The sequence below is a fragment of the Mobula birostris genome, chromosome 32 (assembly GCF_030028105.1).
Source record: "Mobula birostris isolate sMobBir1 chromosome 32, sMobBir1.hap1, whole genome shotgun sequence".
Classification (NCBI taxonomy): domain Eukaryota; kingdom Metazoa; phylum Chordata; class Chondrichthyes; order Myliobatiformes; family Myliobatidae; genus Mobula; species Mobula birostris.
The window spans coordinates 29,998,396-30,025,272 of record NC_092401.1 but is presented as its reverse complement, the minus strand read 5'-3'; the positions used below and the strand labels follow the sequence as shown (position 1 = coordinate 30,025,272).

At 46.2% G+C, this 26,877-nt stretch overlaps 1 protein-coding gene across 1 annotated transcript in view; it reads left to right on the top strand.

Moving 5' to 3' along the window:
• LOC140191088 (uncharacterized) overlaps positions 1-26,877 on the top strand; it is a 100,109-nt gene that overhangs the window by 63,239 nt on the left and 9,993 nt on the right. Inside the window, exons 18-30 of the mRNA XM_072248163.1 lie at positions 1,174-1,228; positions 7,763-7,855; positions 10,076-10,213; positions 11,811-12,290; positions 14,222-14,316; positions 15,604-15,702; positions 16,970-17,147; positions 17,713-17,826; positions 18,850-19,043; positions 19,706-19,873; positions 22,514-22,720; positions 23,894-24,126; positions 24,499-24,565. Coding sequence (XP_072104264.1) covers positions 1,174-1,228; positions 7,763-7,855; positions 10,076-10,213; positions 11,811-12,290; positions 14,222-14,316; positions 15,604-15,702; positions 16,970-17,147; positions 17,713-17,826; positions 18,850-19,043; positions 19,706-19,873; positions 22,514-22,720; positions 23,894-24,126; positions 24,499-24,565 — 2,121 coding nt within the window. The remainder of the gene's footprint in view (positions 1-1,173; positions 1,229-7,762; positions 7,856-10,075; positions 10,214-11,810; positions 12,291-14,221; positions 14,317-15,603; positions 15,703-16,969; positions 17,148-17,712; positions 17,827-18,849; positions 19,044-19,705; positions 19,874-22,513; positions 22,721-23,893; positions 24,127-24,498; positions 24,566-26,877) is intronic.

Below are 26,877 nucleotides of genomic sequence, written 5' to 3'. Positions count from 1 at the left end.
TTCTGCATGGAGGCCGGTGACCAGTGGTGTGCCTCAGGGATCTGTTCTGGGACCCCCTACTCTTTGTGATTTTTATAAATGGCCTGGATGAGGAAGTGGAGGGATGAGTTAGTAAATTTGCTGATGACACAAAGGTTGGGGGTGTTGTGGACAGTGTGGAGGGCTGTCAGAGGTTACAGTGGGACATTGATAGAATGCAAAACTGGGCTGAAAAGTGGCAGATGGAGTTCAACCCAGATAAGTGTGAGGTGGTTCATTTTGGTAAATATGATGGCAGTATTTAGCATTAATGGTAAGACTCTTGGCAGTGTAGAGGATCAAACGGATCTTGGGGTCCGAGTCCATAGGACACTCAAAGCTGCTATGCAGATTGACTCTGTGGTTAAGAAGGCATACGGTGCATTGGCCTTCATCAATTGTGGGATTGAGTTTAAGAGCTGGGAGGTAATGTTACAGCTATATAGGACCCTGGTCAGACCCGACTTGGAATACTGTGCTCAATTCTGGTCACCTCACTACAGGAAGGACGTGGAAACCATAGAAAGGGTGCAGAGGAGATTTACAAGGATGTTGACTGGATTGGGGTTGACATGTCTTATGAGAATAGGTTGAGTGAACTCGGCTTTTTCTCCTTGAAGCAACGGAGGATGAGAGGTGACCTGATAGAGGTGTACAAAATAATGAGAGGTATTGATCGTGTGGATAGTCAGTGGCTTTTTCCCAGGGCTGAAATGGCTCGCACGAGAGGGCATAGTTTTAAGGTGCTTGGAAGCAGGTACAGACGAGATGTCAGGGGTAAGTTTTTTTATGCAGAGAGTGGTGAGTGTATGGAATGGGCTGCTGGCGGCGGAATGATAGGGTCTTTTAAGAAACTGCTGGATGGATACATGGAGCTTAGAAAAATAGAGGACTATGAGTAAGCCTAGATAGTTCTAAGGTAAGGACATGTTCGGCACAGCTTTATGGGCTAAAGGGCTTGTATTGTGCTGTAGGTTTTCTATGTTTCTATCTCAGAGTTCCTCAAAGCCAGTCACAGCTTTGCGCAAGCAAGGCAGTGCTGCTTTAAGAGTCCCACCCTGGTTATTATTCAAGCTGCTGAGCTTGGGCCAGTCATATACAAGTGCAAAGCTTCCTTGCAGACTCTGACAGCCACACTGTCTGCTGTTACTGGAGCCTGTTCTTCAGCAGAGCAGAACCATGGAGTGGAGATGCAGCAGCCCGGAGTGGGGTGAGTACCAACCATGGGAGAACAGAGAGAGCAGTAAAATGCAAGCAGCCTCCTCTGCCCGTTAATACCTCACTCTCTTCCCTGTCCACATTTTCATTACCCACCTCACTCAGAGCAGCTTGTCGATCAGTAACTCACTTCTTTAATGGAAGCTTGTTAGACATCCCACAGAGCAACAACTGTGGTACTCTACAGGTATTTAATTGTGTGTAAATGGCACGGACAACCGGTTGACTGTTACCGAGCTTTGTTTTTCTCAAACTACTAATGAATTAGCTATTCTCTGTCCTCTGATCAACCTGCATCCAGTCTGGCAATGTCCATTACCCACTGTCCCATCACCCAGATTGTCAAAACTCTCAGTAATCTAAGCAGCTTCATTCAAAGGAGCTCACTTCTCAGGTGAGAGTCAATGTCACCCGTGGGTGGCTGTGGAATGAGAGGGATCACAGCCAGTGACCAGACATTCACATTTCTCACCCAGCCATGAGACTCCAGGGACACCACCAATAATGAGATGACCAATCCGACTGGGTCTGGAGACGTGCAGTGGCGTGAATGTAACTGTAACTCATCAGTTACCCTCCCCCAGGTCTCTCCTACACCTGAGCTTCACCGACACAATGGTACTCCCCTATCTAGCCCCGGTTGAGCCTGAGCTTCCAGTAACCCATCCTGTCATACTCTGACCTCTCTGTCCCAACCACCCACAACATTATATTAAAAAAATTGCCAACTATACAAAGATAGGTGGAGGGGCAGGTAGTCCTACAGAAGCAAGGAATGCGCAGAATGACTTGGACAGATTAGGAGAATAGGCAAAGAAGTGACAGCTGGAATACAGTGTAGAGAAGTATATGGTCATGCACTTCAGTAGAAGGAATGAAGGCATAGACTATTTTCTAAATGGGTAGCAAATTCAAAGTTCAGAAGTGGAAAGGGACTTTGAAGTCCTCGTGCAGGATTCCCTAATGAATAACTTGCAGGTTGTGTCGATGGTGAGGAATGCAAATGCAATGTTCACATTCATTTCATAAGGAATATTAAAATCAAGGACGTAATGCTGAGGCTTTATAAGGCATTGGACAGACTGCACTTCAGACTATTGTAAGCCATTTTGGGTCCCTTTATCTAAGAAAAGATGTGCTGGCATTGGAGAGAATTCAGAGGTTTAAACGAATGATACAGGGAATGAGCATTTGATGGCTCTGGGCCCATACTCACTGGAGTTGAGAAGAATGAGGGGAGAATTTCATTGAAACCTACTGAATATTGAAAGGCTTAGATAGAGTGGATGTGGAGAGGATGGTTCTATTAGTGGGGGAAACTAGGACCAGAGGGCACAGAAGGATGTCCCTTTAGGACAATGCCACACGTTGCTGTAACACACAATGCTAACACACATTGCACCACACTCTGCTGTAACCAGTTAACCTGGCTCAGACAGGGAACCCACACAGAGTGCAGAGTTTGTCAACGCGCAAAGTCTTCGTACTTGCTGGGGCCAGTTAGTATCTGGGTCACCAATTTGTTCAGGGATGGAGGGGCTGGGGGGGGCTTGCAGGTGGGGTTCCAGTTTGAATACCACTGGCAACAGTATTACTGATAAAAATAACATTCCACTACATGACTGGGGAAGTTAAATAAGGCAGGAACTTCCTGTTTCCTTTTATTGTTATAAAAGTATCTTTGGAAATATGTTTTCTTAAACAATCTCCAAACAGGAGTCAAGGAAAATCTGCCCCTCCCACCAGTTCTGACAAAACAGTTCATGGGAGAATTCTCTTCCCCTGCTTTCCAGGAGGACATTCCTGTGAATGTGGGAGGATGTCATCCTTGGCAGCCCAACACGGCAGTAAGTAGGGAAGAAGTCCGAGATTGGAGATACCCTACAGCTAACAGCCCCTTGTGGGTTTGGCAGTGCTGGCGTTGAGCATTACACAGTGTTTTGAGAAGTTAGTGGATTTGATAGATTGTTCATTGATACAGCTTCTTTCAGCCCCCAAGGTATCTGTATTCCAACAATCTTCGGCCTCTTCACCTGCATTCCGTTTCACTGCTCCAGCATTGATGGAACTGCCTTCAGCTCAGGAATTCTGTCCTTGCAAATTCCCTCTCCTTCTCTCCAAAACCGATAGTGCCCAGAAAGGCGGGGGGGGGGGGGGGAGGACATTCAGCCCACGGGTTCTGTGCTGTGACCAGAAGAGCGGGCCCACCTGCCCTGTTTCCCACATCCTCACTTCCCTGCAGCCCTGTCGTTCACCCTTTCTCTCAACCATCAGCTCCCTGTGATTCTTTGTTATTTGCCTACCCAGTGTGTTATTGACCTCCACATGGGACGATTGACAGATCTTCAGGGGAACCCCACATGGTCACATAGAGAAGATCCAAACCCAATACAGACATCGCCAAAGGTCAGAATTGAACCAGTCATTGGCCTATAATTACCTGCATTATCCCTATTTCCCTTGTTGAACAAAGGCAGGACATTGCCGCTCTCCAGTATTCCAGGACTTTGCCCGGTGCTAGTGACACAAGTATTGTTGTCAAAGCCCCAGCAATCTCCTCACTTGCTTCTTTCACTATTGTAAGATATATGCCATCAGGTCCTGGAATCTTATCCATTGTATTGCTTTTCCTAAGTCCTAGCACTACTGCTCCTTAATCTCAACATGTCTCTGCACATCAGTGTGCTCCACTGTATCCACTCTCTTCCAATTCCTTCTCCTTGGTAAATAGCAAAACAAAATACTCATTTTGTACCTCAGCAATTTGCTCTGAGTCCAAGCACAACATTCTTCCTTCCTGCTTTCTCCTGACTCACCCTCTTTTTCCGAAGATCCTGCTTGCCAAGGACATTTTATGGTCCCCTATTTGGTCTTTCTAATCACCTGTTTGAGCACATTCCTGCTATCTTTGTATTCAAAGAGGATCCAATCTGATTTTAACCTCCTGAACCCTTTTAACTACGCTGTAGAAGGCTCTAGAAGCACAGATCTGCTTGTTGGCAAAATCAGCAGGCCTTCATTCCTGACCACTGCTCAGCGGTTCTGCCCACCCATTCCCCCAAACTCTTCCCCCCCCCCACCAACCACTCTACCCACACCCTCCCCCAACCCCTCAGCAGATCAGGTAGTATCTATGAAGGGGACTACACAGTCATGTTTCTGGACAATACTCTTCATCAAGACTAAAAAGGAAGGGACCAGAAGCCAGAATGAGAAGGTGAGGGAGAAGAAAGTATACCAAGCTGGCAGGTGATAGTTGAGACCAGGTGAGGGCGAACATGGTTGAAATAATGAGCTGGGAGATGACAGAAGAAAGAGGTAAAGGCTGAAGGAGGAAATTAATAAGAGAGCAGAGTAGACCATGGGAGAAAGGGAAGGAAGAGGGAAACCAGGGGTAGGTGAGGAGTAGAGAAAGAGTGAGAGGGTAACCAGAATGGGGAATGGAAAAAGAGGTCTCAGGTCTATGCACAAAATATCGACTGTTTATTCCCCTCCATAGATGCTGCCTGACCTGCTGAGTTCCACCAGCACTTTAGGTGTGTTGCTCTGGATTTCCAGCATCTGCAGAATATCCTGTGAATAATACAACAATCCTAAAATTCTGAACAGTCCTCTACTGCAGTGCTCCTGAAAGGGTCTGGATTTCTTTAGGAATAACATCACCAGATTCCGGACTTGATGTATGCTAACGTTAAGGATGCATACAGTTCCTCTCCCCTCCCCCCACTGGGAAGGTCAGATCACAACCTGGTGCATCTCAAACCCTGCTACGTGCCCTCTGGTGAAGAGTAAACCTGCAACCTCGAGGACAGTGAGGAAATAGTTGGAGGAGGCTTATAGACAATAGACAATAGGTGCAGGAGTAGGCCATTTGGCCCTTTGAGCCAGCACCGCATTTCACTGTGATCATGGCTGATCATCCACAATCAGTATCCAGTTCCTGCCTTATCCCCATAACCTTTGATTCCGCTATCTTTAACAGCTCTATCCATCCCTTTCTTGAAAGCATCCAGAAGCTTGGCCTCCACAGCCTTCTGGGGCAGAGCATTCCATACATCCACCACTCTCTGGGTGAAAAAGTTTTTCCTCAACTCCGTTCTAAATGGCCTACCCCTAATTCTTAAACTGTGGCTTCTGGTTCTGGGCTCACCCATCAGGCGCTCCAGGGTTGTTTTGAGGTGACAGACTGGCAGGCACTGTCAGCCACATGGAGAGGATATTGATGGGCTCACAGAGTGCATCACTGGTTACATCAACTTCTGTGTGGACTGCAATGTTCTGGCAAGAACTGTTCTTTGTTATTCAAATAACAAGCCATGGGTAACAAAGGACATTAAGGACATCCTGAATGCTATAAAGAGGGCATTGAGAGATGGAAATAGGGAGGAGCTGAGGGCAATACAGAGGGACCTAAAAGCCAGGATCAGAGAGGCTAAAGACAGGTATAGGAGGAAGCTTGCGTGGAAACTCCAGGAGAACAACATGAGAGAGGTCTGGAGTGGGATGAGGACCATCACTGGGTTCCAGTGAGCTAGGAACAGAGGAACTGAAGGCAGTGTGGACAGGGCCAATGAACTTAACCTGTTCTTTAACAGATTTGACATTGTGGCCCCTGCCCATCCCCCACGATTCATCTGTTGTCGGCCCCCAACCAGCACATATTCCACTCTCCCCTCCTCCTCACAGCCCCCCACCCTGCTCTCATGACTACACCCCTTCCCCACATGAAACCACCACGGTGGGCTTCACAGCGGAACAGGTGAGAAGACAGTTAAAACGTCTCCACCCAAGCAAGACTGCAGGCCTGGATGGTGTCAGCACCAGGGTGCTCAAAGCCTGTGCCCCTCAGCTATGTGGAGTACTTCGCCATGTATTCAACCTGAGCCTGAGGCTCCGGAGGGTTCCTGTGTTATGGGAGACGTCCTACCTCGTCCCTGTGCCGCATGCCACGCCCGAGTAGCTTCAATGACTACAGACCGGTGGCATTGACCTCCCACATCATAAAGACCCTGGAGAGACTTGTTCTGGAGCAGCTCCGGCCTATGGTTAGGCCACACTTAGACCCCCTCCAGTCCGCCTACCAGCCCCGACTTGGAGTTGAGGATGCCTTCGTCTATCTGCTGAACCGTGTCTACGCCCACCTGGACAAGCCAGCGAGTACTGTGAGGGTCATGTTTTTTGACTTCTCCAGTGCGTTCAACACCATCTGCCCTGCTCTGCTGGGGGAGAAGCTGACAGCAATGCAGGTGGATGCTTTCCTGGTGTCATGGATTCTTGATTACCTGACTGGCAGACCACAGTACGTGTGCTTGCAACACTGTGTGTCAGACAGAGTGATCAGCAGCACTGGGGCTTCACAGGGGACTGTCTTGTCTCCCTTTCTCTTCACCATCTACACCTCCGACTTCAACTACTGCACAGAGTCTTGTCATCTTCAGAAGTTTTCTGATGACTCTGCCATAGTTGGATGCATCAGCAAGGGAGATGAGGCTGAGTACAGGGCTATGGTGAGAAACCTTGTCACATGGTGTGAGCAGAATTATCTGCAGCTTAATGTGAAAAAGACTAAGGAGCTGGTAGTGGACCTGAGGAGGGCTAAGGCACCGGTAACCCCTGTTTCCATGTGTGGACATGGTGGAGGATTACAAATACCTGGGGATATGAATTGACAATAAACTGGACTGGTCAAAGAACACTAAGGCTGTCTACAAAAAGGGTCAGAGCCGTCTCTATTTCCTGAGGAGAGTGAGGTCCTTTAACATCTGTCGGACGATGCTGAGGATGTTCTACAAGTCTGTGGTGGCCAGTGCTATCATGTTTGCTGTTGTGTGCTGGGACAGCAGGCTGAGGGTAGCAGACACCAACAGAATCAACAAACTCATTCATAAGGCTAGTGATGTTGTGGGGATGGAACTGAACTCTCTGACGGTGGTGTCTGAAAAGAGGATGCTGTCCAAGTTGCATGCCATCTTGGACAATGTCTCCCATCCACTACATAATGTACTGGGTGGGCACAGGAGTATATTCAGCCAGAGACTCATTCCACCGAGATGCAACACTGAGCATCATAGGAAGTCATTCCTGCCTGTGGCTATCAAACTTTACAATTCCTCCCTTGGAGGGTCAGACACCCTGAGCCAATAGGCTGGTCCTGGACATATTTCCATGTGGCATAATTTACATATCATTATTTAATTATTTATGGTTTTATATTGTTACATTTATACTCTATTCTTGGTTGTTGCAACTGTAACAAAACTTAATTTCCCTCGGGATCAATAAGGTATGTCTGTCTGTCATTAGGAATGCTGGAAAGTATTCCTCCTCCTCTCCCGTGTGAATTACATCAGCCCTCATCCCCCAGACTCCAGAGAGCACTGACCAATCGTGAATCACAGAACAAACCCTCAGCCCCTGAGCTAAGTGTTAAAGCCAAGGTACAGATGCAAACAGAGCTGGTAGAACCAGTTAGCAGACTTAGGGTTGACGTAGATCTGCGATGTCTCATTCCTTTTTACTTTGACAGTGCTTTGCCTGGGTTATATCCTGTCCCTTCTTGTGGTGTCAAGTCAACCCTGCCAACCAGGATTCAAGCTTGAAGCTGATCTAGGCTGCACTGGTGAGTAACACTCCCTCTTTCAATGATCTCTCAGGAGCTGTAGTAAGCCACTTAAGTCTCCTTTGCTATTTAATAAGATTATAGCTGCAAACTGAATGTAAAGGAATACATCATATAAAAACAGAAACTGATGGAAACACTCAACAAGTCAAACAGCATCTGTGGAGACGAAAACAGAGTCTGAGTGCAGGACAAGAGAAAAATCAGTAGATGCTGGAAATCAAAGTAATACACACAAAATGCTGGAGGAACTCAGCAGGCCAGGCAACATCCATGGAAAAGAGTAAACAGTTGACGTTTTGGGCCAAAACCCTTCATCAACACCAATGAAGGACCTTGAACTGAAATGGCAATTCTTTTCCATAGATGCTGCCTTGCCTGCTGAATTCCTCCAGCATTTTGCTGAGTGCAGGAGCTGTTAAGTCTTGCTGCAACTAGACAAGCCATTGGTGAGACTATGTTTGGAGAATTACCTGCAGTCACTCAATGATAGAAGGGTATGACTGAGCTGGAGACAGTACAGGAGAGTGTTTCACCAGAATGCTGCCGTGATCGGAGGGTCTGAGCTGTGAAGAGAGACTGGACAGTCTTCCCTGGAATAAATGAGGCTGAGGTTCATAAAATCATGAGAGACATAGGTAAGGTGAATGGTCACAGTCTTTTCTTTGGGCTAGGGGAGACTGAAACTAGCGGGCACAGGTTTAAGGGGAGAGGGGTAAGATTTAAAGGGGACCTGAGGGGGCAAGTTTCACATACATAAAGGGCACATGAAATGAGCTGCCAGAGGAAGTGTAGAGACAAGTACAAAAATGTTTAAAAAACAAGTACATGTTGATGAAATATTCAGAGGGAGGAGGTATGGATCCAGATCTACAATGATAACTCATAACTTCAGTGATGACTCAAGTGCAAAGAGGATTACAAGGACCACTTGCATTAACTGGATCCACATTCCCTTGAGTACAGAAAATGAAGCAATGATCTAATTGATCCCTTTAAGATCACAGCTGAATTTGATTGGCTGAATTGAGAAGAGTCATTTCCCTGGGACACGAAGTGCAGTGCCGAACAGGGGGTGAGGCTTTACCCCTGGAGCCAGACAGACTGCAGTAGATAGGAAGACCATTTTCACAGAGATGGAGGCTAAAGTCTCAGTCAGCTGGAAAATTCAAAATGGGAATTGTTGGAGCTTTGGTAAACAGGGACATTATGGGTCACAGAGACCAGATGCATCAACGGACAAGAGATCCAAGACAAGATGTAAGGACCAGGTGGTGGGTTCATTTTGTGCTCAGTGGATCTGCCTCTGAATTTTCAACAGCAATCTGTGTGCCTACCACTCACCCCTCCTCTGATGTCCTGTTACAGCTACAATTACCTACAGGAGAAGAAAACTCATCCTTATCTCCCTTCTAGTTCTTAAAAGAGAATGTGGTGAGGAGGAAGCTGCCTAATTTTCAGGGCGGAGACAAGACCAGAGGTTACTGCATGAAGTTACAAATCCACTTGATCTTGCTATTACAGTTTCTTTGGTACAGGGGCACTTTGCCTCACTAAGTAACTCACAGGTAACTGGAAGTGTGTTGGAGACAGGGATGATTGTCCATTCCCTCTGGGCACCAACCCTTGCACAAGCTGCTCCCATTCTGCAGTGTTGGACATCCTCAACAACCTCACCCATACCGTAGTGGAGCTGACAGTATTGACCATAGGATTCCTCTCGCTGACAAAACTGTGGGAGAGGGGAAACCAAAAGTAATTTTCTATCCCCAGAACTATATCAGCCATCTGCATTCTCCACTACCCACTGGGAAACCTAACATGACCAGAGGCATGAGGGACCTAGTACACAGTGACCATATCCATGTAGGATCCAACATACAGTTTTTACAGTGACCAGAGATAATGGACCAGACACATGGTCCTAGCAGTGACTAGACATATGAGCCCCAACACATGGTCCATAGAGTGGCCAGAGATCCGTTTACTCCTATATCCCACAAGCTCAGACCAGCACAGAGGGAGTGCTGCACTGTCAGATGTGGCACATCTCAGAGGAGCATGTGCATCTTCTCCTGCAAGTTAAAGGTGCCAAAGCTGGACCAGCTAATCTGGGGACAAAGATCAGCCTTTCCAAATGATCTCCTCCTGGGAATGAATGTATAAAATGTACTGACCGCTATAATGTAAGTCACTGACAACCTGTTCTGTTTGTCTCAGATATCAACGAATGTACTGAAGTTGCTCAGCTATGTGGACCAAACACAAGGTGTCATAACATATTGGGAAGTTATTTCTGTACCTGTATGCAGGGATTCCAGCCTTATATCAATGCCTCCCACGGGACAAGCTGCCAAGGTATGATTCAAGGGCATGCATGGTCTTTGGTGGCACATGGGAGTCAATACATTTCATCAATGTTTTTGGATCATAGCTCCCTCCACCTCAATCATCCCCTCTTCCTACAATCAACATTCGTTCAAAATTCAAGCTGGGGTTCACCAAAGCTTTCCTGGGCTTTTACTCTGTAGTGATGCATGATCGATGCCTTCAGTTTAAAAAGGAGGATGTAAACTGTCGGGCTGAATATAACCAGAAACTTCAGCGGCCTCTCCATTGTTATCAGATATCTCCTACCTCAACAATGGCATCTTTATCTCAGATTTTCGTAACACACATCTATGTCTCAAAAGAATTTCAACCATTCCTGTGGTCAAGAACTTTACAAACTCTCCCACACTTCACTTTTAGTATCCTCGCTCACAACATCTTGGACTTGCTTTCTCTCTGACCTCCTCTGAATTGTGACCCTGCACTTTGGTAAATGGGGCCAACCTGGGAATGGTCAGGGATGGGTCTACTGAACTGCTTTCAGTGGGCTATCACACATACTTCCTTCTTCATGTATTCTGATATCCTTCCCCTTTTCCTACAATGTATACAATCTAAAGGCATTAGCATATTAACATTAACCTATTTTCCTCCGTTTTAAAACTATGACCTTATCTTGTATTTCTCAGTAACTAAGACCATAAGATGTAGAGCAGAATTAGGCCATTAGGCCAATTGAATCTGCTCCACCATTCCATCATAGGTGACTTATTAGCCCCCTCAGCCCCTTTCTCCTGCCTTCTCCCCATAACCTTTGACGACCTTACTAGTGAAACATAGCAGTTAGTGTAACACTATTACAGCCCAGGGTGTCAGAGTTCAGAGTACAATTCCGGTGTCATCTGTACGAAAAGTTTATACATTCTTCCCAGCGCATGGGTTCTGTCCCACAGTCCAAAGATGTACCAGAGAACAGGTTAATTGGTCATTGTAAGTTATCCTGTGATTAGGCTAGGATTAAATAGATGGGGTGCTGGGTGGTGCGGCTGGTCGGGCCAGAAAGGCCAGATCCTCTCTGTATCCGTAAATAAATATTTCCAATGATTCGGCCTCCACAGGTGGCTGCGGCAATGCATTCCACAGATCCACCACCTTCTGGCTAAAGAAATTCCTTCTCATCTCTTTTCTAAAATCCTTGGATTCTAAGACTGCGCCCTGTGGCCCTAGATTCCTCCACTATTGGAAACATGCTCACCACGTCCACTTTGTCTAGGTCTTTCAGTATTGTAGGTTTTAATGAGATCCCCCATCATTCTTCTGAACTCCGGCGTCTCCAGTCCCAGAGCCCTCAAACGCTTCTTAAACTTTAACCCTTTCATTGCTGGGATCATTCTGGTGAACATCCTCTGAACACTCATCAATTCTAGCACATACTTAATTAGCACATTAATGTTTACATCGCATTCTGGCCTATTATTAGAGACCAGATCTATTTCTTCCTGCTGTTACTGAGACTTACTCACCTATAACGTCACCATTAAAAAGTCTGATATAGCCAAGTGGTCATCAAACCAATTGTGTCAATACTGAATGGGGCTGTGGCTTTTTCCATTTAAAATTCCAGAGGTTGCAAGACACACACGACTGAGGAAACGGGCCGCACTTGTTGGACAGGAGTTCAAGGCACCTGATCATGGGAACAACATGCCATCTGAACACAGGACTACAACGGCACCTGATCATGAAAGCATTCCTGATAACAGGAACGCACTCGAGCCAGGAAGTGGGCACTTACCAGAGCCGGGGAATGGGAACACATTCAACCTGATCATGCAGAGCACATCAGAGTCAGATAACAGGAATATAAATGGGCCTGAAAATGAAAATGCAACTGAGCGAGGTAACCTGAGAACAGCTGAACCAGGTTACGGGAGCGCAGCTGAGCCAGGCAACAAGAGCTCATCTGATCCATATAACCAGAACACATCTCAGCCAAGTAAAGGGAGCATGCCTAGAACTGAAAGTGGCTATACACCTGAGCCAGGTAACAGAAGCACACCTGAAGCTGGAAATGGGAGCAAACGTGAGGCTACAACAGAGCTAGGTAACAGAGAAACCTTGAGAAAATTATGCATCCTATTCTCTATCTGTGTGATCGCTGTACTAACAGCTTCAAATGCTTCTCAGTTCCAGAAAGGAAGTGAGGACACTCATTACCTCATCATCTCTCAGCTTTTGTTATTCTTTTCCTAAAATGTTAATCTGTTTCAGAATTTGAACAAACCAGCATCCCCTTCCCACCCTACAACTTTCTCTGCTCCAGGACAATCCAACTCAACAAGTCCAGTCTATCCTCATAACTGTACACCCCACCCCAGGCCACATCATAGCGAATCTCCCCTTGCCCTCTCCAGCACACTTATGCCCTATAGTGACAACCCCAGACTGTACACAGTACTCCAGATGTGACCTCAACACTGTTTCACACCATTCTACATAACCCCCTGTTCTTAACTTCTGCGCTCCAACTAATGGAAGCAGATCCCATACAATATCTCAACCAATGCCAGGGGTCCCTGCAGCTGCACCAGGTCACCTCCACCCTCTGTACCTCTGTTCTGCCCAGGATCCAATCACTCAATGGATATTATGTGCCCTTGCTCTTCCCAATTTGCACCACCTCAGATATCAGGATTAAATTCTCTCTACTCTGCCCACCTTACTAACCAGTGTTGTTTACCATTCAACTGGGTCTTCTAATATAAATTAACAAACTCAGAGTGGATCAAAATATGAGCACATTTACTATTTTACTTGCAAGGGGAAACTACTTCCAAACAACACGCCCGAAAACAGTTTCCGATCATAGGTTTCAACCAAAGCACTTTTATACTTCTTTTTACAAGAGAACAGTAATTAGGATGCTCCATTACATTCCTCCATTATCTTTGTCTAAACATCTGCTCTTTAGAAGCCCCATCCTGTTTCCCTCTGTTGTCTTCTCCGGCCACAAAAAAAAATCACGTCTTAAAAAAAACAACTTCCTCTCATAAAACAGACTTGTGCAAATTTTCCCACACAAGCCAGCACAGTATTTTGGGATTTCTTGGACCTTCATTTTGTCACATTACATTTTACAGAAGTTACAAACTCATAAAGACTTCAGGGTTAGAGATATATTTCATCATCAGTCAGTATCATCCTGGGGCAAAGATTATGCTCCTCGCTGTTAGCAATGCCACAAATCTCAATCAACCTACATCACCTCCAAAGTGTAAGTGAGTACAACAGACAGCACAGGTCCCAGCACGTCCCCAGGGCACACCACAGGTGATGGGCTTCCAATCACAGTGATAAGCCCCCACCATCATCTGCCCTCCTGTACCAACCTTCCGCGATCATCCTCCCTCTTCAACCACACCGCATCAGCCCTGTAAGTCCATCACATTGCACCTGTGCTGCAACCCATCAACCTCCTGGGATGAGTGTTGTCCCAGAGAGGAGGGAACTTTGGAAGGGGATCTAAGAGGTTTCATGGGAACCTAATGGTTAACATTTTCATCCAGAGGGTGGTTAGTTCTTGGAATGAGCTACCAGCAGAAGTGGTTGAGGCAGATAAAATAATAATATTTACAGGTATATGGATAGGAAAGGTTTAGATGGACAGGTGTAACAAATGAGATTAGCTAGGGTGGGAATCTTGGACTACCTGGACCAGTTTGGCTGAAGGGCCTCTTCCATGCTGTGTGAGTCTATGACTCGTTCTGCTTGGAGGGGCTAGATCCACAATTGGGCCACATCTCCTTTCCTGAGGCGAATGTACCAAAGGAAGATTTATAATGATCAGTAGTTTGACTGCTTCCCATTATCAAGGTGAGCTTTTACAATAATTCCCTGAAGCTCCCTGGTGCTGGGACAAAACTCCTGTCTCTCGGTCAGTGAAGAATGAAGTATATTTCTCAGTGTGCTACAAAATCCACAAGTCCGAGGACGTGTCCTTCAGTGAAGTAGCCACTCTGTCTGCTGTCATTTCAGACCCTGGTCCATCTTCCACTCTGTCCACTGACGTCAGGAACCACAGTGATCCTGCTAGACAGTGGGATCCTAGACTGACCACTACCCTGGAGCAGGTGAGTTCATATGGACGTTTCTCGTGTGGCCTAGTGTCATTCCCTTCACAAACAGGGAGGCTGTTCCCACTCACTGTTTCCGCTAGGGTGCATGACAGCACTGTAATTGAAATGCTCCCTTTGTTGCAGCTGGAAAAAGTTTAGGAAACATGAAAGATGTTCTTTGTTGTACTGTAATTCATTATACCTCCTAATGAACAAATAAAATTAAAAAACATGATTTTTCAATTTTTATTCTAAATATCCATAATATGCATATTGCAAAAAAAACATTTAAAGTACTGTACCGCAGAGTTTTCAGGCCATGTAAAAATTTCCCGCTTGGAGCAATGGTTGGTCCACGCTGCTGTAAAGAAAATTTAGAGGGAATGTTGTCCCCACTCTTCCTCAGCTGACAATTCCTCCCATGTGAATGTCACAGGCGCTAACGCTGGAACCCTGCCCCATTCCTCCCCTCCCTTGCACAGCCTTTCTGGCCATTTCACATCCAGGCTGAGGTCACGGAACTCCTGTGTCCCACTCCCCAGCACTGTTACCCCCAATTGCTTTATCAGTGCCCAGCACCAGACGTTATGTTGTAATTTACACAAAGAGGCTGTGCAATGAGACATGCATGTAATGGCAGCGGGGACACCACAGCATCGGAGTCAGGAACAGCTGCTTCTCTTCAACCGTTCTTCAAACAACGAACACAACCCTAATCACTGCCTCAGTAAAGCAACACTGTCACATTACCACTACAATGGACTTTAAAAAACATCAAACACTACAGCACAGTACAGGCCCTTCAGCCCATGATGTTGTGCTAACCTTTTAACCTACTCCAAGATCAATCTAACACATCCCTCCCACAAAGCCCTTCATTTGTCTTTCATTCATGGGCTTATCTAAGAGTCTCTTAAATGTCCCGAATGTATCTGCCTCTGTCACCACTCTGGCAGTATGCTCCATGCACCCACCATTCTGTGTGTCACAAAACTACATCTGACCTCCCCAATCCCCTCCGTACTTTCCTCAATCACCTTGGAATTCTACCTTCTCGTTTGTTGGCTGTTTTCTTTCTGTTCTGATTGTTTCTCTTTAAAAGTTGTGTACGATTTATTTCTTTTTTACCTCGTAAATGTTACTTATCTGTTACTGTGTGCCTGTGATGCTGCTGCAAGTAAGTTTTTCACTGCACATGTGCACACACATACGTCTGCACAAATTCTTGATGTTCACTTTGACTTTAGCAGACACTGACAGACCACAAAGGTAAACTTAAACCTCTCTCTCATATCTCCTTAGCCATCTTCACCTGGGAGACTATTTTGCTCCATGATAACGAATGTGAGTCGCCTCTTCAATAAACCATGCTATAACCCCATCAAAGGATCACCACTTAAGGTGAGCAGTAACCCATCAAATTTGGATGATAGACTAGAATCCAGATTATGCCACTGTGTACATCACCCCAGTATCATCACCCATCGCCCCAGCAGTCATTTCCACACTCACCTCTCTAGGAGCTAAGTTTTTTTTCCCCCATAAACTTTCCTCCAATCACTTTAAAATTACACCCCTTCATATTAGCCACTTCTCCCCTGTCTACTCCATATATTTGCTTGTGGTTCTTTACCCAACTCCATGGGAAATTTGTTCCCGCTCAGCGAGCCACATGCCCCTGAAAAAAACACTCCTCACTCCATCAAACGCCTGATGATGTTGATCAGCCATTTCACAACTCCCCTCTGCAGGTTTCCCCCTGATGTTATGACATGGATATTTAGTAACCACTCTCAGCACCCTTTCTGAGCCATTGAACATCTGTGGAGAATGCATCTGTCTCTTCTACTCCCCACTGCTCCCATTGCCTAGGGCTTTCTGCTGAGATGCTGAGGCCTAGGTGTACAACTCCTGATGAGACCGACACCACATCTCAGGAGAAGATCTCAGCCCAAAGGTGGAGCCACATCTGTTCAGTATGGGGAGGTGAACCAGCTGTTTGTCCTGCCTCACCCAACAGACTTGCTACGCTAATGAATGATCAACTGTTTCCTTTTGCAAATGAAATATTAATGGGGGATGGTGCTTGAAACTATCTCCCTGCACTGAATGCAGGAGATCTCGATAGCGTAAAGCAATCTGAAGTCCTTTGAAAGCAATCACGGATGTTCACTGTGGAAGAGAAACACAGGAAACAATGTTTGTCACTTGGCCAAAAATCCCATTTGGGTTTTGACTGTCTCCAAGCTTTAGATGATCCTGATGAAGGGTCTCTGCCTGAAACGATGACCATTTCTTCCCCTCCATAGATGCTGCACCACCCGCTGAGTTCCTCCAGCATTTTATGTGTTTTGCTCTGGCTTTTCAGCATCTGCAGAAACTTTCGTGTTTAGGTGCACTTTGTGGTGGGCCTCATCCCAGGGAAATGACCCCTGAGAGATGTTCCCTCCTGGATCCTGTGGAGAGAAGTAGAAGAGGCAAGAACTCAGCCTGGAGCCAGGTGGTTAAAGTGTCCCAACCTGTATGATGCAGGACATGTGAGTCATGGGGACATGGGTGAACACACCACGTGTCCCACACCAGGGGGCACTGTTGGGACAGAAACAAACACTGGGTGCAGAGAGAATCTCTTGTTTTTCACCTACTGAAGTAACTTTTCTTTGCGCAGGATGTTGTCCAATACGTCACTCAACTGCTGATGGAGGACTTCCCACTGGCAGGCATGAGGCAGGATGAGCGGATAAACTCGGCCTCCAGTATCCTGATGGCGGTGGAGAGAATGGCCATCACACTGGAGTTGACCTCAGCCCTGGACCAAGTGATGGCCATGCCCAGCCAAGAAATGGGTAAAGCTGCACAGCACCAGTTCCCAGCACCTGCAGCACAAGGGGAGAGCATTACCAAGAACATCAAGCCACTGAAGGTCCTTCCTTCTGCTGGCGGAGCCGTCATACAGATTAGGGCTCAGAATTTCACCAAGTAAAAGTGGTGGGCTCTGGAGATAGGAGGAAGAATAAATGGTCATCATGTGAAAAATAGGCTGAAAGGTCTCAAATTGTACTGTGAAATTCTAGGAAGAGAAATGACTGACAAATAGAGACCACTTGCGAGAGGCAGCCCTTGTCAGTTGTGTGCCAGTGATCCACAGGAATCAGACATCAATCAGTGGATGAGGGGGTGGGAGTGACACGGTGGGGAACAAAGGAAGGGAGGAGGGAGTGTGATGCCTGGTAGATGAGAACAAGGCTCAGCTCCAGCCTCACCAGTGCACAGAGGGTGGGGTTTCATTCCTGCTAAGGTTTGTTGTCCAAGTAGCAGAAGGTCATCACTCCCAGGCTAGGCTACTACTGGGACGTGGGAAGTAAGTTCCTGAGAATGGAAGAGGCTTCTACTCATTGGTTTCACTCTTAGAACTGCAGGTTATTCATGTGGACAGCTCCCCCAGTGCTGACGGTATACAGCTACAAGCTAAGGACAATGCCCTGGGCGTTTCATGGACGACAGCCAACAACACCTTCGGGAAAGGTACCATACCCTTCTGCTCTCTCTCCACAAGACACTGCCTCCCTTTCTCACATCCTCAAAAGTCCACACTGCCCCTCCTGGCTGCAGTGTTTACCTCCACTCCAGGCCGTAGATTACAGCTTCATCTCCTCACTTCACATTTGTTCGTGCAGCATTTAGGGACAACCAGGCTGACCCATGGCAGTGCAGATGGGGCTTACCATAGTCACCGTTCAGTTTACCAGCTCTTGTTCAGTTCCGATGTCAAGTTCATTTTATCCAAGTATCTTTATTATCTCAGTCACGTGCTTTTGTCCCAGACAACCGAGGTTCCGCTGGTGAATTCAGCTATCTAAGATCTTCCTCACTGAGGATAATGTGGACCATGTTCCAGACAATCTAACGGGGATGTACCGTGAAAGAGAGGTTTTAAACCTGTTTCAAGACCGAATTCCACAACCCTGCTTGCCTTTTCACAAAAATGTCATAAGAGTCATAGGGCACCACAGCACAGAAACAGGCCACCTAGTCTCTGCTGTTGGCCCACACCCAGACCACAGCCCCCATACCCCTCCCAATGTGGAGATAGAGTCTGGTGGCTACTCCCTGAGACTGTGGGGGTAAGCTGCACCGTGAACTGCTATGGTCCATCTGCAGTAGATACCTCTCTACTGGGGAGGGAGCTCTGAAATTTAGATGATGTAAGGCTGCCGATACACTTCCACGGCAGGATGGTGTGTGATAAGGAGGGGAATTTGCAGGTGGTGGTGCCACTCTCCAAGGAATGGGTGAGAGGATACACTGATGGACACCTCAAAGAGAAACGATAAGAGAGAGGGACTGCTTCAGGTGGGGTTGGGTGGGGATCTGCTGTATGATAGGTACTGTGGGAGGGATCAGGTGTATGATGAGGGTTTTGGATGGGGGTCAGGTGCGTGATGTGAGCTGTGGGAGAATCAAAGTGAGTTTCCACTGTTTCCTCTCTAATGGTACATCCTCACTTCCCTCCGGTGTTTCCTGATTGATTTCTTCTCCTTCTCCCAGGTTCTGCTGTGTTTGCTTTCATCGTATACAACAATCTGGATCCAGTGCTGCAGGGAGCATGCTATAGAGACGAAGAGAGCGGAGACTTTCAGGACAATGTTCAACTCCACTCTAAAGTGGTTTCAGCTGCTCTGGAGTTCTCACCCAGAACCAGCTTTTCTGTGGTTGTAAAATTTGTCTTGAAGCGTAAAGAGGTTTGTGAGATTAGCAAGATCAGCTCAATACAGCCAAGCACCTGGTACATTGAATGTAACTTAATACCCAAGGCAGTTATTGATCAAGGCAACACACACACAAAGTACTGGAGGAACCCAGCAGGTCAGACAGCATCTTTGGAAAGGGAAAATCAGTCCAACTATCACTTGCCAAGCTTGTATTCCTACCCCAACTCCCAGGGTTTCAGCCTGAAACATCAACTGTTTATCCCCTCCAACCTGCTGAGTTCCTCCAGTATTTTGTATGCACTGCTCTGGATTGCCCGATCATCAAAAATGCTGCAATATAGGATCTTAAATTCAATTAAATACATCAGGAATAGAAGGCATGTGTTATTGACAGGAATTGCTGGAGTGTTGTGCCCAGTTCTGGGGTCCACACTGTGACATGGAGGCTTTACAATTGGATACTTGTATGAAAAGGCCTGTTTTACCTCCTCTAGGGCAGCACCCGAGACTGCAACATCAGACTTGAGGGTACTGCTAACAGATTTGTCTGAAAGCGAGGCCTTTGAAACAATCTTATTGTGCACCGTCAGTAACTGTCGTTCTGCTCTCCATACCTCCCCTTCATGTCATTCCACCTTAAGTCACCATCCAGAGCTGGACAAGAGCTGACTGTGTCACGTCATGTTCTGCAGGTAGGGACCACTGCTGGGAGATTGTCCTGTGTGTACTGGCACCACACCCCGACAAGGAGTTACTGGTCCACAAGCGGCTGTGAACTGGTGCAATCCAACTTTAGCCACACGACCTGCCAATGCAACCACTTGTCCAGCTTTGCCATCCTGATGTCTTTCAACGAGCAGGTGCGTGTTTGTCCTTCCCTACGAGTCACTCCTCTTTCAGAGTCTGAGCGATACACAAAAACTGAGAAGCCAATGTAAGGAAGGAAGTAAACATTTGTTTTACAAAGTAATGTCCAGAGCTGCCGGAGGTTACTGGGCTTATTCTGAGTGCCGATCTGTCATCAGGGACAGTTCAAAGTAAATTTATTATCGAAGTACAAATATATCACCTTGAGATCCATATTCTTGAGAGCAACCAACTTTGGTTCGGCCAACAATGGGGCAAGTGATGGGCAACAAGTTGTGTGACAAACCTGCAGCAATATGTACTGGGAGCCAGGAAGAGAGTGTACACTGATGGTGAAGACAAGGCTGAGCCTAGGTGGTCACCAGCCCAGTCTGTGAAGATTGTGTGCATGTACTGGCAGGCATACTCTCAGCCAGGGACACATTAAAATCCACCCCCAAACACTGGCTGGAGCAATCCCTTTGGGTAGTTTCAAGAAGGAGCTCAGCAACTTCCTAGTGTCCCAGATTCACTTCTACAGAAATAAATCTTCCCTGAGCATCTTTGCCTTGTTTGCTCCTTCTCCTGGGGACTGGATTCAGGAAGTTTGGAAAGAAGTGTAAAGTGGTACATTTTGGGAAGATATACCAGGACAGGACTTACACAGTGAATAGCAGGGATCTGGGGAGTTTTGTATAACAGGGAGACCCAGACTTCATCGTTGTGGACTCGCTTTCAGGGACTCTGCAGTTCATTTTCTGTGTATTGTTTGTTTACTTTTTATTGTTTACATGATTTATTCTTTTCTTGCACTTTGGATGTTTGTCAGTCTCGGTTGTGTGAGGTTTTCATGGACTCTATTGTGTTTCTTGGTTTTGTGGCTGCATGCAAGAAATCTCGAGATTGTATATGGTCTAGATTCTTTGATAATACTTTGAACAGAGTTCCCTGAAAGTGGAAACACAGGTAGACCAGGTGGTGAAGGATACATATGGTATGCTTGCTTATATCGGAGGGGCCATTGAGTACAACAGTACGTGACATTGGAGAGACCATACCTGGAATATGGGTGCCATTCTGGTTGCCCAGCTGTAGGGAGGATGTGATGAATCCACAGAGGGTGCAGACAAGATTCACATGGAAGTTGCCAGAACTGGAGGGTTTGAGTGATAAGGAGAGATTAGACCAGCTGGGACTGTTCTCCCTGGACAGCAAGAGACTAAGGAGTGATGTTGTAGAGGTTAATAAAACCATGAAGGGTGTAGGTAAGATGGATGGTCACAACTATTTCCCCAGGATAGGAGAGTCTGAAACTTGAAGGCACAGATTTAAGGTGAGAGGGGAAAGATTTTAAAGGAGACCTGAGGGGAAGGCTTTTCACAATGAGGTGGGTTTATGGAACCAGCCGCCAGAGGAAATGGTAGAGATGGGTACAATTACATTTAAAAGCTATTTGGCACATACATGGATAGAAAAGGCTTAGACAGATATAGGCCAGACCTAGGCAAATGGGACTAGCTTTGATGTGAATCTTGGTTAGGATGGATAAGTTGGGCCAAAAGGCCTGATTCTACGACCAGCTCCTACTGTGTATGATTGGGTTCTGAGCGGGAGAGCTCAGCTTAATTTGCTCCCTGATTCTATGGTCAAATTGGAAGGCACACTCACTTCATCTAGACCAAGTAGCTCAGAACGATTCCATTCCTCTGCTCCCCCATGGAACTGTGACAGCTCTCTCCCAGTGACCCAACAGCCACCCTCCTCTCCTCCCACAGAACTGTGCCAGCTCTATTAGGTGATCCAATGATCACTACCCACCCCCCACCAACTCCTTCCCTCCTTCTCTGCATTTTTTTGTTCCTTCTTCATCTAATTTCAAGTTCGTCAGTTACTGTACGTTTCAGTGAGCACTGGACCCCACTGGGCTGTATTTCTTCCTTTAGTCTCCAGTGGAGTTAGTGGGCACAGGGAGCACTCACCTGGAACATAGAGTCACAGAGAACTACAGCACAGTAGACCCTTTGGCCCATCTAGCCTGTACTGAACTGTTATTCTGTCTAGTTCTATCAACCCGCACCTTGAACAATAGCACACCATGCCCCTCCCATCCGTGTATTTACCCAAACTTCTTTTAAATGTTGAAATCTAAACCACATCCTGCATTTCACTGGCAGCTGGTTCCACACTAGCACCATCTTCTGAGTGAAGTTTCTCCCGAGGGTTCCCCTTAAATATTTCAGTTTTCACCCTTAACCTATGACCTCTAGTTCCATTCTCACCCAACCTCAGTGGAAGAAGCTTGTTTGCATTTAACCTATATTATCCTGTCATAATTTTGTATACCTAAATATACTTAATTATAAATCTTCCTTTACTAACAACTTGACAAGTTCTCCAGCACAAGGAGTGGTGCGGAGTGGCGCACAGTGACAGACGTGGTAACTCTGCCTGTGTCTGTGTGATGTTTAACTGCCCACTGATGGGGGAAGAGGAGAGTTGTGGTGGAAAGCAGGAAGATGGTTTAAGCTACTGTTGATTTGTGGTATCAATCAGACGCTGGGGAGAGTGAGGGAACCATGGGTGGGTTAAGGACTGTCAGCTCAAGACCACCCACTGAAACATCTGCAGCCCTAACCCATCACTTCCTTCCACAGCTACAGGGCTATTCGCAGGACTGCCTCTCAGTGATTACCTTCATTGGGATCCCGATATCACTGGTGTGTCTGCTCACCGCTCTTGCCACCTTCACCTTTTGCTCACAGGCCAGGAACGCTGTGAGCACCACCCACACACACTTGTGTCTCAGCCTCTTCCTGGCCGAGCTGCTCTTCCTGGTGGGAATCAACAGGACTGTCAACCGGGTGAGATACTGGGGTCAAAGTCAACGTCAACCAGGTGACTCACGTGTGTCATTGCTAGCGAAGCTGTGTTAGTGGTTGTTTACTTCACTAACAAAGTGATGAAATGGTGGGAATTACCCAGGAGATCCTCTGGTCTACCATCATTATCACAATTTCATCAGGACTAACTAACCAATCAGAGAGAGCATGTGAACTCCACACATGCATCGCTAGAAGTTGGGATCGAATCTAGGTTGCTGCAGTCATAAAAGCACTCCAGCACGGAAATACGCTCTTCATCCCATCTAGTTTGGACTGACCTGTTTTCCTGTCTGGTCCTATTAACTTGCACATGGACATAGCCCTCCATACTCCTCCCATCCAAATACTTTTTCAAACCTATCTTAGATGTTAGAATTGATCTGCATCCATCACTTCCACAGGCAGCTCATTTTAAATTTACAATACCATTTGAATGAAAATTAACCCCTCAGGTTCCCATTAAATATTTCACTTTTAACCCTAAACCTATGACCTCTAGTGTCACCCAACCTCAGTGGAAATACATTGCTTGTATTTTCCCTATATATACCCCTCATAATTTTGAATACTTCTATCAAGTCTTCCCTTATTCTGCTATACTCCAAGGAACAACGTTCTAATATATTCAACCTTCCCTTATAACTCAGGTCCTCAAGTCCTGGCAATCTCCTTGTAAATTTTCAATGCATACTCTTTCAATCTTATTGATCTCTCTCCCATGCGTAGGACTGAACACAATATTCCAAATTTGGCCTCACCAATGCCTTGTGCAACTTCAATGTAGCATCTTCTGTACTCGTTCCGATTTATGAAAGCTAATCTCTCTCTTTGTGACCCTATCTACCTATGATGCCACTTCCTAGATCCTGCAATTCTTTCACACTTCTTAGTGTTTTACTTGCTACACCACACACTCTAAGATGACTCCAAAGTAACGTAAGAGAGGGTAATGATCAATGGGGGTGGGGAATATCCAGTCTTCCGCCAAAGGGCCTTTGAAGCTGGAGGTGAATTGGCACTTGGAACGTTACTGTAAGATGATGGCATTAAACACGTGGAGGTCAGGACGAACACCAGTGGAAAGGTGGCACAACCCAAGGGAACTCCTCCATCACTTTTTATGTCTGACTTTTATGTGTGTTTGTTTTGTAGGCAATGTGTGGCATTGTCGCAGGGTGCTTACATTACTTGTTTCTGGTGGCCTTCACTTGGATGAGTTTGGAGTCAACTCAGCTGTATCTGATGGTCAGGAACCTCAGGAAGATGAGAGTGTCTAATTCCAGCCAGTTGGGGAAGGTCATCTACCCTCTGGGATATGGAAGCCCCGCGCTGGTAGTGGCCATCTCTGCAGTGATTTACCCCAATGGATACGGATCAGAGCGAAAGTAAATGTGGTGATTTATTCTTCCCTGGCAACGATAATTACTCTCTGCCCCAGCTCATGCTAACACAAGCTCTGACTACCCCTATCTCCATCAAATGGCACAGCATGAGCAACAAGCATATCAGCCCGAACTTCAGAAGCAACTAGATCCATGACACTCTCGTGTGCTATTGGGCCAGTCCAGGGAGACATGTACCCATTGTAGGACTGGGAGATAGGAATCCTCAGCCACTCTGGGCTTGGGAAGTTTCCCCTTAAATGAGATGTGAAGTGGCCAACTGTTAACTGAAAGCAGTTCCTCAAGCTCCTAGATTTATTTGATATCAATGAATTCTAACCACTTTTCCTCAACATGCTTCTCTTTGAATTTTAGCTGCTGGTTACAGGTGAAGAATGGTTTTGCCTGGAGCTTCCTGGGCCCGGTTTACTTCATCATTTTGGTAATTACTTCTTAAATTCCTGATATTGACAGATTATTTCTCATTGAATATCTTTTTACAAAGAATTTCACAATTAACTTTCTGAGCAGTTCATTTGACAATTTCTCTGATAACTAATTCTTGACTGCCTCTGGTGTGGATATGAGGGGTCATGTCCTGCCTTCAGAGATGCCAAATCGAGCCTGTCATTCCTGGGGATAGAGACCACTGCTCCTGAGGGAAGTTTACCAACAAACTTGGCGGGGTGGGAACCAAACTAAAGAGACGGAGGAAGAGACAATTAGCTCACAAATAGGGAAAGCTTGGAGACAGTGCAAGAGGGAGGATAGGCAAGTGATAGAGAAGGGAGGTGCTCAGACCGATGGTTTAAGATGTGTCTATTTTAATGCAAGGAGTATTATGAACAAAACAAACAAGCTTAGCGCATGGATCAGTACTTGGAACTATGATGTTGTGGCCATTACAGAGACTTGGATGGCTCGGGGCAGGAATGGTTACTTCGCGTGCCAGGCTTTAGATGTTTCCAAAAGGACAGGGAGGGAAGCAAAAGAGATTGGGGCGCGGCACTGTTGATCAGAGATAGTGTCACGACAGCAGAAAAGGAGGAAGTCATGGAGGGATTTTCTACGGAGTCTCTGTGGGTGGAAGTTGGGAACAGGAAGGAGTCAATAACTCTACTGGGTGTGTTTTTTTTTTATAGAGCACCCAATAGTAACAGGGACATCGAGGAGCAGATAGGGATACAGATTCTGGAAAGATGTAACAATGACAGGGTTGTTGTGGTGGGAGATTTTTATTTTCCAAATATTGATTGGCATGTCCCTAGAGTGAGGGGTTTAGATGGGGTGGAGTATGTTAGGTATGTTCAGTAAGGTTTCTTGACACAATATGTAGATAAGCTTACAAGAGGAGAGGCTGTACCTGATCTGGTATTGGGAAATGAACCTGGTCAGGTGTCAGATCTCTCAGTGGGAGAGCATTTTGGAGATAGCGATCACAATTCTATCTCCTTTACCATAGCTTTGGAGAGGGATAGGAACAGACAAGTTAGGAAAGCGTTCAACTGGAGTAAGGGGAAATATGAGGCTATCAGGCAGGAACTTGGAGACAGATGTTCTCAAGGAAACGTACGGAAGAAATGTGGCAAATGTTCAGGGGATATTTGCGTGGAATTCTGCATGGGTATGTTCCAATGAGACAGGGAAAGGGTGGTAGGGTACAGGAACCGTGGTGTACCATGGTCAAGGAGAAAAGAAGAGCTTATGAAAGGTTAAAAAAACTAGGTAATGATAGAGATCTGGAAAATTATAAGTCTAACAGGAAGCTTAAGAATGTAATTAGGAGAGCCAGAAGAGGCCATGAGAAGGCCTTGGCAGACAGGATTAAGGAAAATCCCAAGGCATTCTAAAAGTATGTGAAGAGCAAGAGGATAAGACATGAGAGAATAGTATCTATCAAGTGTGACAGTGGAAAAGTGTGTATAGAATTGGAGGAAATAGCAGAGGTACATAATGAATACTTTGCTGCAGTATTCACTACAGAAAAGGATCTTGGCGATTTCAGGGATGATTTACAGCAGACTGAAAAGCGTAAGTATGTAGATATTAAGAAAGAGGATGTGCTAGAGCTTTTGGAAAGCATCAAGTTGGATAAGTCACTGGGACTGGACAAGATGTACTCCAGGCTACTGTGGGAGGTGAGGAAGTAGATTGCTGAGCCTCTGGCGATGATCTTCAATGGGGACAGGAGAGGTTCCGGAAGACTGGAGGGTTGCAGACGTTGTTCCCCTATACAAGAAAAGGAGTAGGTAGCCCAGGAAATGATAGACCAGTGAGTCTTACTTCAGTGGCTGGTAAGCTGATGGAGAAGATCCTGAGAGGCAGGATTTATGAACATTTGGAGAGGCATATTATGATTAGGAAGAGTCAGCATAGCTTTGTCAAAAGCAGGTCGTGCCTTACCAGCCTGATTGAATTTTTTAAGGATGTGACTAAACACATTGATGAAGGTAGTGCAGTAGATGTAGTGTATATGGATTTCAGCAAGGCATTTGAAGAGGTACCCCATGCCAGGCTTATTGAGAAAGTACAGAAGGCAAACAGTGGTTGTAGACAGGTCACATTCTGCATGGAGGTCAATGACCAGTGGTGTGTCTCAAGGATCTGTTCTGGGACCCCTACTCTCTGTGATTTTTATAAATGACCTGGATGCGGAAGTGGAGGGGTAGGTTGGTTAGTAAATTTGCTGATGACACAATGGTTGGGGGTGTTGTGGATAGTGTGGAGGGCTGTCAGAGGTTACAGCGGGACAAT